The 17631-nt window shown below is 36.1% G+C and overlaps 2 protein-coding genes across 3 annotated transcripts; both read left to right on the forward strand.

Annotated features, from left to right (window-relative positions):
• The first annotated feature begins 322 nt into the window (after nucleotides 1-322).
• Nucleotides 323-10277, forward strand: LOC149955619 (elastase-1-like). 2 transcript variants are annotated; one of them, XM_090165338.1, is made up of 8 exons: nucleotides 323-570; nucleotides 2916-3153; nucleotides 3726-4059; nucleotides 5349-5469; nucleotides 8178-8343; nucleotides 8728-8867; nucleotides 8941-9140; nucleotides 9821-10277. In XM_090165338.1, the coding sequence occupies exons 1-7, from the start codon at nucleotides 358-360 to the stop codon at nucleotides 9121-9123; spliced, it is 1395 nt and encodes a 464-aa protein (XP_090021464.1). In that variant the 5' UTR covers nucleotides 323-357; the 3' UTR covers nucleotides 9124-9140; nucleotides 9821-10277. The 2 variants fall into 2 exon arrangements, with proteins under 2 accessions (XP_090021464.1, XP_090021463.1); XM_090165337.1 differs by having other exon boundaries at nucleotides 8941-10277.
• Nucleotides 10278-11612: 1335 nt separating this feature from the next.
• LOC149955620 (chymotrypsin-like elastase family member 2B) lies at nucleotides 11613-17200 on the forward strand. Its single transcript, XM_090165336.1, has 10 exons — nucleotides 11613-11737; nucleotides 12685-12848; nucleotides 12969-13203; nucleotides 13692-13739; nucleotides 13804-13866; nucleotides 14206-14428; nucleotides 14808-14928; nucleotides 15922-16087; nucleotides 16152-16291; nucleotides 16962-17200. The coding sequence occupies exons 1-10, from the start codon at nucleotides 11677-11679 to the stop codon at nucleotides 17145-17147; spliced, it is 1407 nt and encodes a 468-aa protein (XP_090021462.1). The 5' UTR covers nucleotides 11613-11676; the 3' UTR covers nucleotides 17148-17200.
• Nucleotides 17201-17631: the final 431 nt, after the last annotated feature.

The raw sequence follows: 17631 nt of genomic DNA on the forward strand, positions 1-17631 counted from the left end.
GCGTTTACTATGTTTTTATGAACGCACCATATTCCTGAAATTTCTTTTAAAACCATACAATCAGTTCATTTCAAGTAATTAACCCTGGATTTCAAACAACAGATATTTAACACAAATTTAGAAAGACGGAACTAAGGCGTAGCATTTTGAATATTTCCCACGATATAGATTTTATAACTCAAACATTCTCTGGCGCTTATCTTAAAAATGATGGAAGGTCAGATTCTTTTGAAATCAACTTTCTCCTTCTTCGTGGGAACATAGATAATCCCTACCTGCTGCGCGGGGAAAAATAAATTTATAAAGAGGCCAAAATCGTGTTTTGATCTTATTAAAAGCCTTTAACAATTAATAGCCATGGGAGTTTTCTCAATTTCGATAGTGCTGGCTGTATTTATATTTGGAAGTGAAGGGTTAAGCACGATAGAGCAATTGGCATGTGGAAAGAGCCAGCCGTACATCCTCACGTCGGCATCCGGCATCATTTACAGCCCAGGATATCAGGATGGACAGAAATATCCCAACAACTTGGACTGCAGCTACACCTTTCTTCACCGAAGTAGCTATCAGGTGACCACAGTTAACGTATAAATAAAATATGTAGGCAAATTCATCGAAATGGCAAAGGAAATAGGCAGCACCTAATAGAAAGCAAGTAATATAAAGAGATGCTTATAGCTAGCTCCTGATATTTGGATTTACATGTGAAAATAGAAATTCGGACCAAAAGGTTTAGTATAGTTTGGCTTTAACATTAGAAATCTGAAGTACGTCTAATTGTGATATTTTAGTATAAAAATTATACGGTATGAGCTAAAATTTTAAATTGCTCGTTTTTGAGGATATTCTGTTTTTCCGCTATTTAATATTTGTTTCATATGAACGGGTTAGAAAAGCCATTTCAAGTATAAAGATGATAGAGGTATATGCAATCGGTTCGTTAGGTCTGCAGCGCCATATATTGTTAGTGGGAAATATTGAAGCTTAAAGGGGAACTGCTAAGCTTTAACCAGTTAGATAGCCCTATAGCCCTTTAAAAACTAAAATTTATGGCGAAAACTGCATCAAAAACTATTGAGTGGTTAATTTTTAATAAAATAAAGAAATTTCGGGAAATCGAAAAGCGCACGTGCGCCGCGACACCTGGTGAGAAGTCGGTGAGACAGAAAAACAACGTAAAAGTGCACGCTGCTGAAGACGCAGAAAATTTGTTTTGCACGCGCGGCGTGTTCCAGTTATAAGAGACCTAAGCCTAAATCTTAAAAGTTTGGATAGTTCGCAAATCGCTCATACGGGGTTAGGGGCGCTGACGGCAGCCCCTAAGATGGCGGCGAAAATTCAAACCCAAACACCTGGTGTTATTTTTCGTTTAAACTTTTTGGGCCAAAAGCTATTTTTATGAGTCCCACAACATTTATAGATAATGATAAGCAAAAAAAGTTTTATGAAGGCTTCGATTATGCTTATTTTCTTCACTGGATGTTTATCTGTCGTGGTTACAAAGTCTTTCTCACTAACGTCGTAAGAAACATCGTTAGGAAACTTTTTTGCACACTTTGTTGTTGAACACAGATTGCGACTGATGTTTACCAAACACATTTCGTTTTCGTTAGCACGTTCCACTAAAAGTTCCGATGCATTTACTGGTGAAGATTATTAATTGCATTTTCTTAAAAACACAAGAAAATTGCCAATTTCCAACAAATTACATTAATGAAGTAGGCTTATATTAATAAGATTTAATTGCTAACGTACAGCTTGAGCCCAACACACTGTAGAAATAATTTGGCATCTGTGCTCACCAAGAATGGTCGTTTTTAGATATCTGTTTATCCTTCTATAAGCATCACTTTTAGCTAATACTAATTTAATACAATCAACGTCCTGAATCGTAAAAGACGTGTCTTGAATATATCTGGACGAGTGAAATGTTGATGCAAATTAAGAAATTATATAAGGAAGAACGAAATATAAAAGTCAGATGTTATGTATAAACTATATTTCGAAATTTTCTATAAAAGTTTCTGATTTAAATTTGGGGACCTGGTGACCCCTCGACCCCTATGAAAGATTTATTTCGAGAGTCCCAACGTACGTTTTGAAATTCAATGACAATCGGACTACTACTGAACATAAAAACCTGTTGAGGTTAGCGGTAATAGTTAGTGTAGGGCAAGGACGTATATAAGGGGGGGTTTAGGGGGTTTAACCCCCCTCCTTAGGACTCGATTCCTTTCTTACGAAAGGAGCGCAACATTAAGAAATAAACAGTAAGACGTAAAAATGAATTGAAATATCCGCAACGCAGCACAGTTAAATATATTAATATATTAATTATTTTAATAGGAGCGGGGCCCCCGCCGCCTTGCGCCTAGAGCAGAACATTTCCAGCAAAGTCAAAACTTGAGAATTTAAAACAAAAATATTAAAAAATCTAGAGATTATACTAGTCTATACAAAAATATTATGCACGAGCGTTATTGCTAACGAAAAATTTCGCGCGGGCAGTCGCCGAGGGCCTCTAAAATTTTACCTTAGGGATGTATATACCAGAGGGCCGCTACACTCAGTTTCACCCATGCATTTCGCCTGGGGCCGCGAGACCTCTAAGCACGGACCTGTAGATGGCGCGCAACAGCAGAGTAGTGCGAAGAAGTGAAAGTACCCTGACATATTCATAAAAACCTCCTGCTACTAGTATGTTATGTGAGGTATCATAGGTGTGTGGTAATTGAGTTATTGAATAGCAAATACTATTTTCACTGAACCCGAGCTAATTTAGAACTACTCTTTCGCTGGGACTGAATGTAAGATGTTAGGAATGATGTAGATCCGAATAGCTTAATTAGGGCGAGCTGATATATAGTTAGTAATTACCAAGCAACTAACCAGTTGTTTTTATTTTATCCGCGGAGGTCATTGAATTCACCGTGAACGATTTGAAACTGGAAACGAAGGACCAATGCGAAGGCGATCACGTCCACATCTTGGCTCAACAGCAGTCGGTCAAAATGATCTGTGGCGGCGAAACACCCTTTAAGTTTACTACTCCTCCTTTCCCGATTCAGCTGCTCTTTAAAAGCGATTTCCAAAACAATTTCCGAGGCTTCAACATCAGCTACAAAATCACCAATAACTTCGTCGGTGCAAACTGTAAGAATCCGTAGTAATCGAGGAACAGATCAATACTTTGATTATTAATACCAAAATTATTTTAATAATCAAGGCATATATTTACACGAGTCGACCTTTTTGCCAACTTTGTCGGTGAGCACAGTGTTTGCCATGAGTTTGCAAAACAAGTTGTATTCACAACTGCCTCCATTTTAGCTGACTTTATTGGAGAGCACAGTTTTCACCTCAAGTTAAAAAAAAACATTTAGCATTTTTGTTCACCAGCAAAGAACATTACTTCTACAAAATATGTGAATTTACATTAATAAAAGTGGATAAGATTAAGATCGTAATTTAGCTTGGTTTGCGACACATGTAGTCCAACAATGTTTGACGAGCATGTTGGCTTGTAAATACTTTGGTCTGCATTATGATTATATCGTAACTATATCAATCGTTATTATTGGGACTTCCAATAACGAAATGATCTGCTCCTAGAGATGACGATAAGCTATCGTTACAGTGATATTTGTCTTCAAATTGTCATACTTATTGGTATTATGTTCCTTGTATTTGAACGTAGAATTATTATTATTTTTTGACTTTTTTAGATCCGTGCCAAACGGGATATCAAAAATGCGTAACAGATCCCAACGAAAAATGCGTCCATGTATCGAGATTTTGCGACGGTGTACTCGATTGCGAAGACGGCACGGACGAAAGAAATTGCAAAAGAACCACGTCTACAAAAGCGACATGTGGACAGCCCGTTACGCAGCCAGATTTAACGTTCGATCGCGTAGTTGGAGGTCAGGAGGCTCGACCTGGCTCATGGCCGTGGCAAGCTGATTTACAAATCGCCCCGGTCATTCCGAGTGGCCACGTTTGCGGAGGAACTCTCATAAGCGATCAGTGGATTTTATCAGCAGCCCATTGTTTTTCTCAGTAAAATAGATTTTAGCAAAAGTAAATAGTGGGAGAAGTCTTGGACTTGGGTGGGTAAGACAGATGAACTATTTTTATTAGATTTTGCTTCCATCCGTTATTCCTATTTACAGGAATTTTAATACAAACCTGTCGCGGTAGAAAGTAGTCTATCTTCTTTTTGAGATTTTTATAGGGTAAAATCTAACTTGTGAGTGCTTAAAAACACCTCCTCTAGTTATTATTATCATAAGTATAGTGTTCCATACGTTTGCCACTTTGGGGAATATTTTACTGAGAGCTAGTAACGGAGTGAAGTCATCACCAGCAGAAAAGGCTATCTGTGACGCATTAGCAAGCGGATGCAAAACGGTGACAAAGTCGGTAAGCCAGTCTGTCTTGTGAATAGCTCTCAGCCTCTCAGTAAAACTTAGTCTGCATGTGAAGAATAGGAAGCGTCACACTTATATAACAATATTATTCTTATGTTATTACTTATTACTCTGTTAATTCTTTCTATTGCTGAGATATTTGTGTTTCACTAAAACTAATCAAGATGCAATAATTGGATAATTTGGCATCATTCAATTCTTATCCAGGAGCGGAAGTTTTGTAGAAAGTCCATGGGCTCTTTAAGTAACGTGTTCTGGAGGTCTTTAAAACACGTCAACCACAGTGGAAGCTAAAATCCCTTACGAAAATTGTGGATCAAATTTGATTACAAAATTATATCCAAAATTGGTCATATCTAATTAACCTTTCTATAAATTAAGCTACGCTTGCTGAACTTGTAGCTTATTCATCACTAAATACGTAGATGTTCAGTTCAGTTTAGGCGTAAAAACCAGGTGCCTCGTCGAATTTACTCTTATGTCCAGAGATTTTCGTACTAAACCTTCATCGATACGTCCCCCGTGACGCAGCAGCAACATCAAAACACGAAGGCGATTGTTACTTTATAGAAAGGTCTATCCGACTTTGATCGAAATTTTGTTCCCAAATGTTTTAATTTGATCAAAACACAATGCATCAAATTATTTTGTTCGTTTAGATAAAATTTATTTGATAAACAGATTTGGATGTGTTTTGATTCGATTTGAACATCCAAATTTGAACATTATCATGAGGGATATGAGGTCCATAAAACACTTTATCCCATGTTTGCTTTTGTTAATAGTGCTAAAACGTATCTGAAACGTTGTCTGCTGCCCTGGTACCTGGGGCGGACCGCCCCCCCGCCCCCCCCCCCCTTAGGCCGCCACTGTGTCTGATACGTTGCCAGGGATAACTAATTATTAAATTTGTGGTAGGGCTCGTCATGACGCTTTATGGCGGATAAGAATGGGCAGCCATGATAAATACGTGAAAGATCGAACTGAACAAATCAGAGGAATTGAGAAGAAATTCATCTACGGAACGCAAGAAAGAGAGGTAAAAGCAAGGATCCTATATAGGAGTAAATCGGATTTTATCGTCAGCCGTGGAACTAAACTAATCAACGCTAGGGACGGTTTGCAGGCAGCAAAATCTGAAAAAAGTCCATTGACAACGTTCCCTATCGGATCTTCGCAGAGCGCCGGAATGGTGATTCAGTTTTTTAGGAGGGAAGGACGTCACTCAGAGCATATGTAACATAATTACTCATAAGTATGCCACTAGCTCTATTTCTTCACTAACGGTTTGTTTCACTGATATTGCGTCATCCGTACTCTACGTAATATTTGATGTAATATTTGACGTCATCGAATCTCAAATGTCGATTATGCCATCGCACAATTAGCTCTACGGTGGGGTGGCGGAGTGGTTAGCACTTTCGCCTCGCAGCAAGAGGAGCCGGGTTCGATCCCAACTTGTGGCACGGGGTGAAAACTCGGAACAACTCCTTCTGCGTTGAGTTTGCAAGTTCTCTCCCCACTGGTTTAAGGGGTTTTCCAACGATATCTTCGGTTTCCCTTTCCATAAAAACTTGTTGAGGTTAACGGTAATAGTTAGTGTAGGGAGCTGTTGGCTCGCGTGGCTTGCAGGGCTTGCCACCACCCTCCTACGCATTGTAACCCGGCCACCTGAATTAAAAGGCTTTAAAAGTCGCTCGATGACTTAGGCCTAGGGTGGTGCCTTGGGTATTAGCCTAGCTGATTATTATTATTATTATTATTATTAAATCGACGGCCATTATTTTAGTAAACAAAACTGTTTGAACAACCAAGGCTTAGTAGTTAAAATGAGATACAATATAGTGTCCAGTGCTGTTAATGCAATGAATTTGCAAATTAATGAAGTTTTCGGAGACTCACGTTCTAAAATAAATTTGCATTGTCAAATAAAATAATGATAAGAAGCAGGTTTATTGGAAAAAATAGTTGAAATTCAGGTTGAGCTTTTCTGGGACATCTACAAGGTTGGAGTCATTGCAGATTATTTTGAGCCTAGGCCTAACTCTTCTAGGCTCGGTATGGGTTTTAAAAACGCTGGTGGAATATCCCACTTCGACGTCTTGTTCATATGTCCGAATGCCCATTTGGCCGACAGCTCATTTGGCAATGGGTGGACCAATCCCCACTTCGCACACAGCAGTGGGATTAAGAGTGGATGTTATAGCAACTCCAGCCGACACCCTGCCTACGTAGGTAAAGAGTCAAACCCTTTGGAGAGTGCTCCTAAAGGGGAACGACGAGCACACACCATCCCAAGTAACCTGGCACAGCTGGCACCGGAGATCCCGGTGTGAGTCCAAAAGGCCGGGACACAGGACTGCCGTGCCCTCATACGGAGGCCCGCCACCTTACAGCAGGCTACCCAATCAGTAGCACACCAGTTATTGCACACTCTAACCCATTTAGGGCCACGCCAAATGAGCAGTCGGCGAAATGAGCAGTCGGCCAAATGAGCAGTTGGTCAAATGAGCAGTCGGTCAAATGCACTGTCCATTTGTCCGACTGCCCATTTGGCCGACTTCTCAGTCGGTCAAATGGACAGTTGATTTTCAAAAAGGCATAATGTATTTCATTTCACCGCGCGTCGATGGCGCCACGTAATCTGTCCATCTCATGGCTTCCTACATTGGCGAAAAGGGGGTCGGCACTCGCGGTCAACTTCGCCAGATACAATAGTGCCTCTATTTCTTTTCTATCTCTATGCTGCAAACCGTCCCTAGCATTGCTGATTAGTTCCATGCGTCAGCTAACCAGAATTTATCTGCTGAAAAGGCCACAAGCAGCCATTTTGAAAAAAATGTTTTTACTCCGACTAAAACTCATAAGCCACCACAGAATCGGAGTGAAATGACGTCATCGGCTACTTTTCTTACCCTACTCCGAAATCTAGGAACAAACGGAAAAAAAATTAGAAACATTTGGCATTCTTAAAATCTTAATTTTCGAATGGCAATTTTAATAAGATTTGCTTATTATTTGGTTTTTTGGAGCGATTTTTCTTTTATGCAAAGCTATTAGAACGATAACCAATTCCGAAAACAAGGTCGTCACGGGTGTGGTATATGAACTGCAATTGAGATTTATATCAACACCTGGCACAACACTAGAATGTATTTATTTACACTTAGGAAGAATGAATTTGTTGAGAGACGTTCCGCGGGCACCAGGAATGGGGGAAGGGAAAACGGAGCCGTTTTTATTTTTACACGTAGCCGTGTGTTTCAAATTTGTCACGTGAGTCGGGAAATGTATGTTTAGAGAAATTGGACCGATTAGATTGACATTTAAGGAGAGGAGAGCACTAGTAGACCGTAAGGTGCATTACATATTCAGTAAATACAGTTTGATATTATGTCAAAAAAAAATGTATTTCAGGTCAATAAATAACTTAATTAGAATAATCAAGTACAACACCATGTTAATGCAACCGATCTCTGGTAACGAAATCAGTGGCGTAGCGAGAAATCCTTCAAGGGAGGGGTGCAATATGTTAAATACATGAGAGAGGTGAAATTTGGTACAGCCAAAGTTTGGACACGGAAACTCTCCCCTTGCCTAAGCCTTTGAAGTTTGAACCATGGGCTAAGAAATGATAAGGCCCATGTTTGAACGAACTAGCTAGTAATTCAGAAATGAGAAGTTTTCAGAGTTAATGATTCATGCATAAATTGAGAAAAACATTTAACCAACAACAAACTATCACAGTTCCTAGCGACTGGAGTATTCAACCAGACCACAGACATAGCTTTGATCAAGCTCTTTGCACCCTTGGATATGACGAATAATGTCCGACCGGCTTGCCTTCCTCCAGTGGGACATCAGTTCAAGCCAGGGACACGATGCTACGCTACTGGCTGGGGCGAAACTAGAGGTGAGTAAATGATACCAAAAATGTATTTATATGGTTATTTAAACAAATTGAGAATTATAATGTTGAGATGATCCGCGAGTACCATGGTCACGAGACATTGAGAAGAAAATGACACGCGTGTGTTCCAAATCGCCTCTGTAAGGAGCCAATGAGATACGGGACCAATTTTATTGCCACCTAATGGGATCGAGGGGTATAATGGTAGCTAGGAGTTGTACACGTTTGTTGCTCGTAGCTGGCAGGTCATGATTTACATTGGGTGAAACACTAAAAATCGACTCAACATTGTCATTCTCGCGAACTTCCCGAAGTATTAATTATTATATTCATGAGTGTTCTATTATAATTTCGGGACTTTATCACACTCGTTTTCCTAATTAATAGGAACCGGTTCCAATCGATTTTTGAAGCAGGCAGCGTTGGAAATCCAAAATATGGATAAATGTAGAAACATTTTTGTCGAGGTTAATAACGAGACAATGTTGTGTGCTGGTCACATGGACGGCTTCAATGGTGTTTGCCACGTAAGAACGAATTATTTAAATAATAACTAGATTTCGGCAACTAGTTTTACACAAATTTAATCTTTATTACAAGGGTGACAGTGGCGGACCCCTGGTTTGTCAAGAGAATGGAAAATGGTACCTGGCCGGTGTTTCTGGTTTCGTGACAGATACTAGCTTCATTTCTGGCATGTGCGCAGTACCTAACAGTCCTTCAGGGTTTGGAAGCGTGGCCTATTACGCTGATTGGATAAATAGCGTCATAAAATCGAATTAAAACCTTGTTCTTACAATGTAAATGTATATTATAATTAAGTCTTAGTTTTCAAGTGCTATTTATAAAAAAGGTTAAGCAAAGACCTGTAAAAGTTTAAACAGAAACTCAACGAGTACTTTAACACGCTGCTTGGCGAAACATTTGCAAATCACCATGGGAGTCAATAGGTCCAGGTCAAACATTTCCGGTTTAAGTTTGCTACAGCCATGGAATTTGAATCGTGGCCAATTTGCCATTACATGGTGCCAGTAGCGTAAATAGGAACTCCGGGGCCCCCCAGCGAAAAACGACTTGGGGCCCTTTGAAATAGCACCGATTTTATTCATAAACGTTTGGGGGCCCCCTAGTTCTCGGGACCCCCCGCGCCGCGGGGTCTGCGGGGGCGCTATTTACGCCACTGCATGGTGCCAGAAACCGTAACAGAAAACAAGGTTTAAAATTTTACAACTAAAAATGTGGCAAACTCTAATAATAATAATAATAATAATAATGAAAGCTTTTTATTTAAGATATCCTTTTCAGAGATACACTGCTTTACGAAAGGGTCTTGACATTAAATTAAATTATATACACAGTAGTGGGTTGTTTTATACAATACTATTAAAATAAATTATTATTTTCTAACTAATTACTGCCAAAAAAGACAATCCATTTTTGTTAAAAGTAGTTAAGTTTAAACTATCTCTTATATTTCTAGGTAATTCATGCCATAGTCTAATACCGTTTTCCCTGATGCATTTATTACACAATGTTTCATGTGAATTTTCAGCTAATCTAAAAAAGTGGGAGGCACCATTCCGAGTGTTATGATTATGAAATGCATTTGATTTATCAAACAAGTTCTGTAAATAATTTGGTTGGCAATTATTATGGACTTTAAACATAAATTGTAATAATGCTAACGAATATGATGAAACTGGGGATGACTTATTTCTATTCTGTACAACATTTAATTTAATGAAACTTGTATCAGAACATATAGGATAGCGCTCTCCTTGTGTTTTTTTTGCAAAAAAAAGACTCCATTATACCAGAAGTATATAATGCATATCTTATCAGAGAAGTATTCATCTACTTATCCTGCTAATGTTATTCACTTGAAACGTACCTTCACAGGCTCCAATTCCTTTTCCCAAACATGGTTGGGCAGAAAATATAGTGCGGGGTGAAGACTGTCATATATTGATTTTAGAATACTATTTCATCGGTAAAATATGATTCATCAATAGGAAAATATAACTACGCATTCAATTTACACTTTTACACGGTAAATTTTAGACATGGATGTTTTGTACAAATCCAGGAGTCCATGCAAATTCAATCGGCCTCGAGCCTACCAAAATGCACGTTTCATTTTAATGGCCGACCTAGAAGGATACTTCTCTTTTAACAGATATATTATAAACTTATGGTTATACCCACTTGATTGTTCATTGAAATTGTTTATTTGGTTTTTGTCAAAAGGAATGTATAACTAAAGTACTTTGTAAAAAACAGAAATGTATTAAAAGATAAAAATCCTAAGCGACCAAATATAATTCTACTACAATTTATTATAAGCTAATTATACCAACAGTAAAAAATATATGCCCTAACTTCGATAACTAAGACATTCCAAATTATATCATTCCCACCCAGGTTTTTGTATTATCATTCTCTCTTCTATTACCATTTACGTATATCCAACCATTTCATTCTGTACGACTGCATATAAGCTCAATGCAGCTTAGCAATCGATGTACTTTTTTAAATCAGGAATTTTAAAAAAGATGTATAAAAGTTAGGCCTATTTATTATATTTGATATTTGACATCTGCTGTATTGCCGTGTTACAATGAATTAATTTCTCTATACGTCTAAAACATAAACTTTTAAATAACTCCTAACTATATCATAAAGAAATTAAAATGAATATTGAAAGTGTTATGGGTCAAATAAAAAAAATTTTAGGCGCTATATGCAATTAAGCATGTAAAAAGATGGCTAAAGTGTACTATTTACATACATAAATAAAATACTTTATGAATCTTATAAAGGCCTTGAATGGAAAATGGAAATTCTCTTGCGCCTAGTCTACATTCTATTTAACAAAATAAACGAAACCCCAATATTTTATCTCAAAAAAGGTTAGTAAAATTATCTAATATTGCTTTTTTATTTTAGTTGACTAAAATCTGTTCCCACTGTAGTTCACATTTCAAAAAACAGAACAATATGCATTATTTATAGGTCGTTTAAGCCTGCACCATTGATTAGTGAATCATAAAGCAACCAAATTTAAATAACTGAGATAAAAGACCTTCAAAATTATAATTATTTGCTGCTTAATCTTGTTTGTCTTTTATCTCATATTATCTGCCTGTAACATAATTATATGCCATATCAAACTAAGTTACATATTGATTAGTAGCCATTATGTTTATTTTCCCATGTAAGTAAAGATACTGAAATTGATATAATCTTTGCACAACTGAAAGACCTAACATCTGAAACATAAGACTTTTATAATAGCCAGCAGCCACATCAGTTCATATATTTAAATAGCAGCAAAAAATGCATTTGAAAACACTGTTTTGGTCAATATTCGCTTACGGACTAACGTTCACTATTTATGGTAAATAAATGTTATTTTCCAGATAGCGTAATATTAAATTAAAAGTAGTTTAGATTGAATAATACGTCGGCAATAACTAACTTGTTTGTAAATTGTGTTGGGAATGTAACTAGGTATAGTTTCAAAAAAGTAGAAAAAAAATTGAACATTAGGAATAAAAAGAATTTTAATAGGTGTCTATTTTTGTCCACATAAGTAATTTAAATAACTGAAAATTCTATGGATAAGTAGTTTAATTTTTAAAACACAGACTAGTCCTAACCTATATAGCTCTTAAAAGGGTCAACAATACTTTTTTGAAATTGGAAAAAGAACTTAAGAAATTGAGGGAAATTCATTTAACAATATCCCTGGTGGAATTATTTCACTGAAAAAATTATAAATTTAAAGCTATTACCAATTTAAAAAAAAAACTTAACATAAAAACCTGAATTTTAAACTCAGACTACAAATGAGGAGACGACCCAGGGTGATTTTCACTTATTTTGTTTAAATTCTGGGGATAAGTCGAACTTTACTTAACTTGAACTTTCACAAAAGGAAAAGTTTCAACGAAATGTACACGCGATTTATCCATGTTTATTTCCATTTTGAGTAATCAAAAACATTTTTTGTTGCCATTTCAAAGGTCTACTTATCCACCAAATTTAAACAAAATTGGTTAAAATAACCTCAGGTCGTCTCCTTGTAAGTACAAACTTGTTTTTCCCCAATATCAGACCATCTGGTTTTGATTGGACAGGAATCACCGGAAATTATTTAACTGGATCTATCTTTTAGAAAACATTTCAATTCGAAGGGATAGAAATGGGATGGTCGATTGAAGTTTACATCAACAATAATATCTCATAGATCAGAGCTGCTTTTTCAAATAACTTTAAATAATTATACAGAAATGACTCTTTTAGAAGGAAATAATTTATTTCAAACATTTTTGAATTTTACAGAGGTCACAGCAGATACCAAATCCGACACAGAAGCATGTGGTACCAAACAACCAAGTTTGATTACGAATGATGAAGGTGATATCTATAGTCCAGGTTTCTTAGATGGAAAGAAGTATGAGAATAATGCCAAATGCTCCTACATCTTCATGAACCGGCCTGGACAGGTAACAATAACTTAAGCTTTATCTGATTTAAATACTACTTGAGGAAAGTACTATCCTGTAAAATCATAATTTTACAATTATTTTTATAACAAATATTAATTTGACGTTTGTAAAATTAAGGTTATAGAATTTTCATTAATGTCCGTGGATCTGGAGGCAAGTGGTCTTTGCGAAGCAGACCGAATTAGATTCCGCGATGATGGTCTTGTTTTCAAAACCGTCTGTGCTTCAATTACATCACCTGTCAATTTCACCACCAATACAAGCTCGGTATCATTTGAATTTACCAGTGATTTTATGGGCACTGGTAAAGGTTACCACATTCACTATAGGTATAAGGGAATTGGAAGGGACGGTGAGTTTGATTTTTCTTTACTAAAGGGTAAAAGGGTTTTTAAAACTATTTCTTTAAGATTACTCCACTTATAAATAATATACATGAGCATACAAAATTTAGGCATTAAAAACTGATATGTAGTGCATGTACTACAATTTATAGCAGCATCATCTAAAAACGTTAGATATACTATGTCACATACTTAATTCAGCCATGCACTATAGAACCAAACTTAAAATAAATTGATAAAACAGTACTATTAGCAACACAGTTCATAGGCGGTTCTTATTAACTTAAAATAAATTGGGCAACGCTGTTTTAAATAAAACAAAACTGAAACATATTCCAAGGCAAAATTTTAATCTGGATAGTGTTGTCAAGTAAATAAATCAGTTATCAAAATAGTTAACAAGCAAAAAAGTATATTTGGTTTTGTTTTGCATTTTGAAAACTAACTACTAGACTTTTAACGATTCATGAAATAATATTTTGAATTGATGTCTTAGGAGTTTGTGGGTTTTTAAGGTTCAGATGCAAAAACGACAAATGTGTTGGTAAGATTTTGGATGTATAACAGGATATTATGTGTACGTCCCTAATTTTATTACTTAATTCCAGCAAAGAAAGCTGTTTGCAATGGAATCCAAGATTGTGGTGATGGCTCAGATGAGGTCAAATGTGGTATAGCAGAATTCATTTCATATAGTCATGACAAGAATGTATTTGTTTATAATTAGGGATGAATGACTATGTTGAGATTATTTTTATTGTTGCTCGCATTCCCTCTCATGTTCGAAGAGTATGCTCCTTCCCCCGAAAAAACATAAAATCAACCCAGCATCTCATTGGTTCCCTAAAACTTATTACTGCACCCGTGATGTTTTTTCTCCCCCGTCTCATGCCGTAAGAAAGTTTGACCATGATGTCGAAGGATGATCCTAAAACAGTCATTCTCCCAGAGAATAAATAACTGTATTCTTGGTTATATCAAAATTGTCTCATATTATGTATGCATGACAGTTAACCGTCCAAGACAAAATGACATAGCTTGCGGAACAACCCCAATAAAACCAGACTTATCTACAAGTTCAGATCGAATAATTGGAGGTCAAGAAGTTATTCCTGGCTCATGGCCTTGGCAAGTGGATCTTCAAATATGGTCTACAATACCGAGTGGCCATGTTTGTGGAGGTTCTCTATTCACAGATCAATGGATACTCACCGCAGCCCATTGCTTTGGATCGTGAGTATTTATAATAATGGTATCTTAGAGTGAAAAATCATACCTACTGTTTTTGGTTTGGATCATTCTTTCTATTGAAAAATGCAAATACACATATAAATGGCACCAAATGTGAGAAAAAGAGCCACATTGGTATTGCTACATTGATTTTTGATTGAATGAATTTGCCAAATTTTAGAACATAGATCTTACTTTAGGAAGCTAATTTCAATTTGAATTTTGTAATATAATCCTACAATAACATTGTACACTCTCATTTATTTAATGAGATGAAAATAACTAGTAAGCTTCTACTTGACATTGCTAAAAGTTGAAAAACCAACTTTTGGAAACATACTCATTTTGTTCAAGCAAGCTATGAAGAAATGATTTATTTCAGAAATCGAAAATTTGAGAATTGGAGAGTGAGACTCGGAAGTCATTTAAAATATGCCGGAAATGACAATGAACAAATTAGAGGTATCGAAAGATTTGTGATATTTGGTGTTAGCGAAAAAGAAGTAAGTGCATTCAGTTTTACAATTCCAATAAAAAAGTTAAAGGTTATGTTATGATCCCCATAGGTACAAACAAACTTGTGTTATGAAAAGTTATGTAACTTTCAAATTCTGTGCAACCAATATTTTAAGGCTGTGAATGGCACATACCAGCAATGATAAGCCATCTTAGCCACTCAGTTGAGGTGCTGTGCGCTTATTTGGTATAGAAATTCACAGTTAACTCTGGGGTAAAGTAGACCTGGATGTACCTTGAAAGTTCCTAAAGGGAAAGGTTTCAATGGCCATTTCATTTTCCATGGCAACCAAAAATGTTTTTCACAATTCAAGTTTAAACTTTCTCTACGTAAAATAACAGCAAAATCATGGATCTAAAAGTTAAAAAATTAAAAATTTGGGAAAATTTATAAAATTGATACAATTGGGTTAAATCAATTAAATACAAGCCGTGATTTTGCCATGCTATTTTACGTAGAGAAAGTTTAAACTTGAGTTGTTAAAACATTTTTGGTTGCCATGGCAAAACGAATGGCCATTGAAGCTTTTCCCTTTAGGAGCTTTCAAGGTACATGATCAAGGTCTACTTAACCCCAGAGTTTGAAAACAATCGTGGAGAAAACACCTCGGGATGTCTCCTTGTTAGTCATAAAGCAGTATTATTGGTCATAAGCTAGAGATTTAGAAATCGTAACTACTGTTTCTTGTACAAATATATAATCCTAAATGTTTTTGGCACTAACAAGTAAAACTATATATATAAAACTATTTTTTTAAATTCATACAGTAACTATGGTGTTCACTTACTTAAACAAGTGTTTATTTCTTTAGCTACAGAATGGCAATTTTTTTACTTGTTCAATATGGTAGTTATTCTAGGAAGTGTGGGGCTCTGGAGAGAGGCTTTGATGACTAATTACCATTTTAATATTAAATAGCTTTGCTTCACCCTTGCCTTGGCCAGTAATTATCAAAAATATTATAGCACACATTTTTCAGTTTAAAGATTTTGGTGAGCACAATGAAAGCTCAGATATAGCCTTGGTTAAACTGAATTCACCGGTGGAGTTTACTAACTACGTGCGGCCAATATGTTTGCCACCAAAAAATCACCAGTTTCAAGTAAATACCAAATGCTATTCTACTGGCTGGGGTGATACAAGAGGTAGGTTTTTGATTTTGTTTTCAAATAATGAATTAGCAATAAATGTAGGCATAAATACTTACAGGTTCAGGAAAAAGTCATGTATTGAAACAAGTTCAAATGGAAGTTCATAACATATCAAGATGTGAAAATATGTTTGTTTCTACAAATGATTTAAACATGATTTGCGCTGGAAACCTTAATGGTGGACATGGTGTTTGTCATGTAGGTTTTTTTCTGTTTGAAATACTTAATGTTGGTGTGAAGGCCTAAATTTATAGTATTTTATTTAGATTGTGGTTTTGTACAGACATGTTTAGAGATCCTAAATCATTGCTAATAGGTAACCAATATCCATAAGCTTACCAACCGTGATCTTGAGCCCAAGCTAAAACAAATACCTCTGTTTAAAAATATTTTGGTCATGCAGAATATGAAAATACCAATACTAACTTAATGATAGATCCACATTTATCAAGCTTATAAAAACCAATGAGCTGTTAATAGAGTGCAACCATTTTTAAAATTGTTGCCAAAAGGATGGTTGAACAAGAAATATTTTAAATATAGAAACCATATGTTTTTAAAATATTGTAACTAAGTTTTTCACTAAATTAAATGTTCAGCCTGGTCCCTGAATTTGAACCCACACCATATGCTGTTAGACAAGAGCTTACGCTATGTTACTAAGCTATCTTCAGAGCTTTGATTCTTTAGTTTTTGGCAATATTTTAATTGTTTGCTATTTTTAACACAGCGGGTATTGGCCCTTCCATACTTCCCCCAAAAAGTGCTTTATAAACTTTTGCTTCTACCAGAATGCCATTTCGTTTCCTTTTTTTTCTATTCTTATTTCAATTTTGTATTACATGAAAAAATACTTTTCATATTACAGGGCGATAGTGGGGGACCTTTGGTATGTGAAGAAGGGGGTAAATGGTTTTTAGCAGGAATCACTAGCTCAATGACAGAAACCAACATAATAGATGGTGTTTGCGCTACTCCCAACAGACCAGGAATATTTACAAAAGTTTCAACTAGAAGAGATTGGATAACAGCAATTATGAGAACATACGCTTAGTTAAATTTTGATGTAAATTGTACTTCAAATAAAAAATTGCACAGATCTAAAAATATTTCCATACAAATAATGGGCAACATATTTGGAATTAACATTAAAACTAAGAACGGTAAAATCTTAGAAATAATTATTTGTCTTGTAATCATGGCTTGTACGATTAAAACCATATCTGCGCCCAGTGCTGTACCATTGAATTAACATCCTCTATGGGTCTACAGTTCATACAATGTCTGCCCCTATACCTTTTTCATTCCCTTCCACCTCTAATCTAAGAATTCTCTAACTCTCAATTCATCCTGGTATTTCTGCTCCCCTGGCAAAAGCGCTTGTGCAGTGTTTATCTACAAGATATGACTCATTGATCTCTGTGGTTCAAAACTTGTGTTGCTCTAAAATTTGCCTTAAGGGAAAAACAATTGGATCATTTTCCAATAGAAATCCCAATAGTTTTCCTACATGGACCCCAATAGCATTCCAATAGGAA

Source organism: Leiobunum rupestre, chromosome 2 (genome assembly GCF_980474605.1).
Source record: "Leiobunum rupestre chromosome 2, qqLeiRupe1.1.hap1, whole genome shotgun sequence".
Lineage (NCBI taxonomy): Eukaryota > Metazoa > Arthropoda > Arachnida > Opiliones > Sclerosomatidae > Leiobunum > Leiobunum rupestre.

Bases quoted from the DNA above. Each gene is read 5' to 3' on its own strand.
- LOC149955619 (XM_090165337.1), top strand. From the start codon at position 358: ATGGGAGTTTTCTCAATTTCGATAGTGCTGGCTGTATTTATATTTGGA. The intron at 571-2,915 runs GTGACCACAGTT...TTATCCGCGGAG, and splicing joins TTCACCGAAGTAGCTATCAG to GTCATTGAATTCACCGTGAA. The intron at 8,344-8,727 runs GTGAGTAAATGA...CCTAATTAATAG, and splicing joins TGGCTGGGGCGAAACTAGAG to GAACCGGTTCCAATCGATTT.
- LOC149955620 (XM_090165336.1), top strand. From the start codon at position 11,677: ATGCATTTGAAAACACTGTTTTGGTCAATATTCGCTTACGGACTAACG. The intron at 11,738-12,684 runs GTAAATAAATGT...TGAATTTTACAG, and splicing joins ACTAACGTTCACTATTTATG to AGGTCACAGCAGATACCAAA. The intron at 14,429-14,807 runs GTGAGTATTTAT...GATTTATTTCAG, and splicing joins GCAGCCCATTGCTTTGGATC to AAATCGAAAATTTGAGAATT.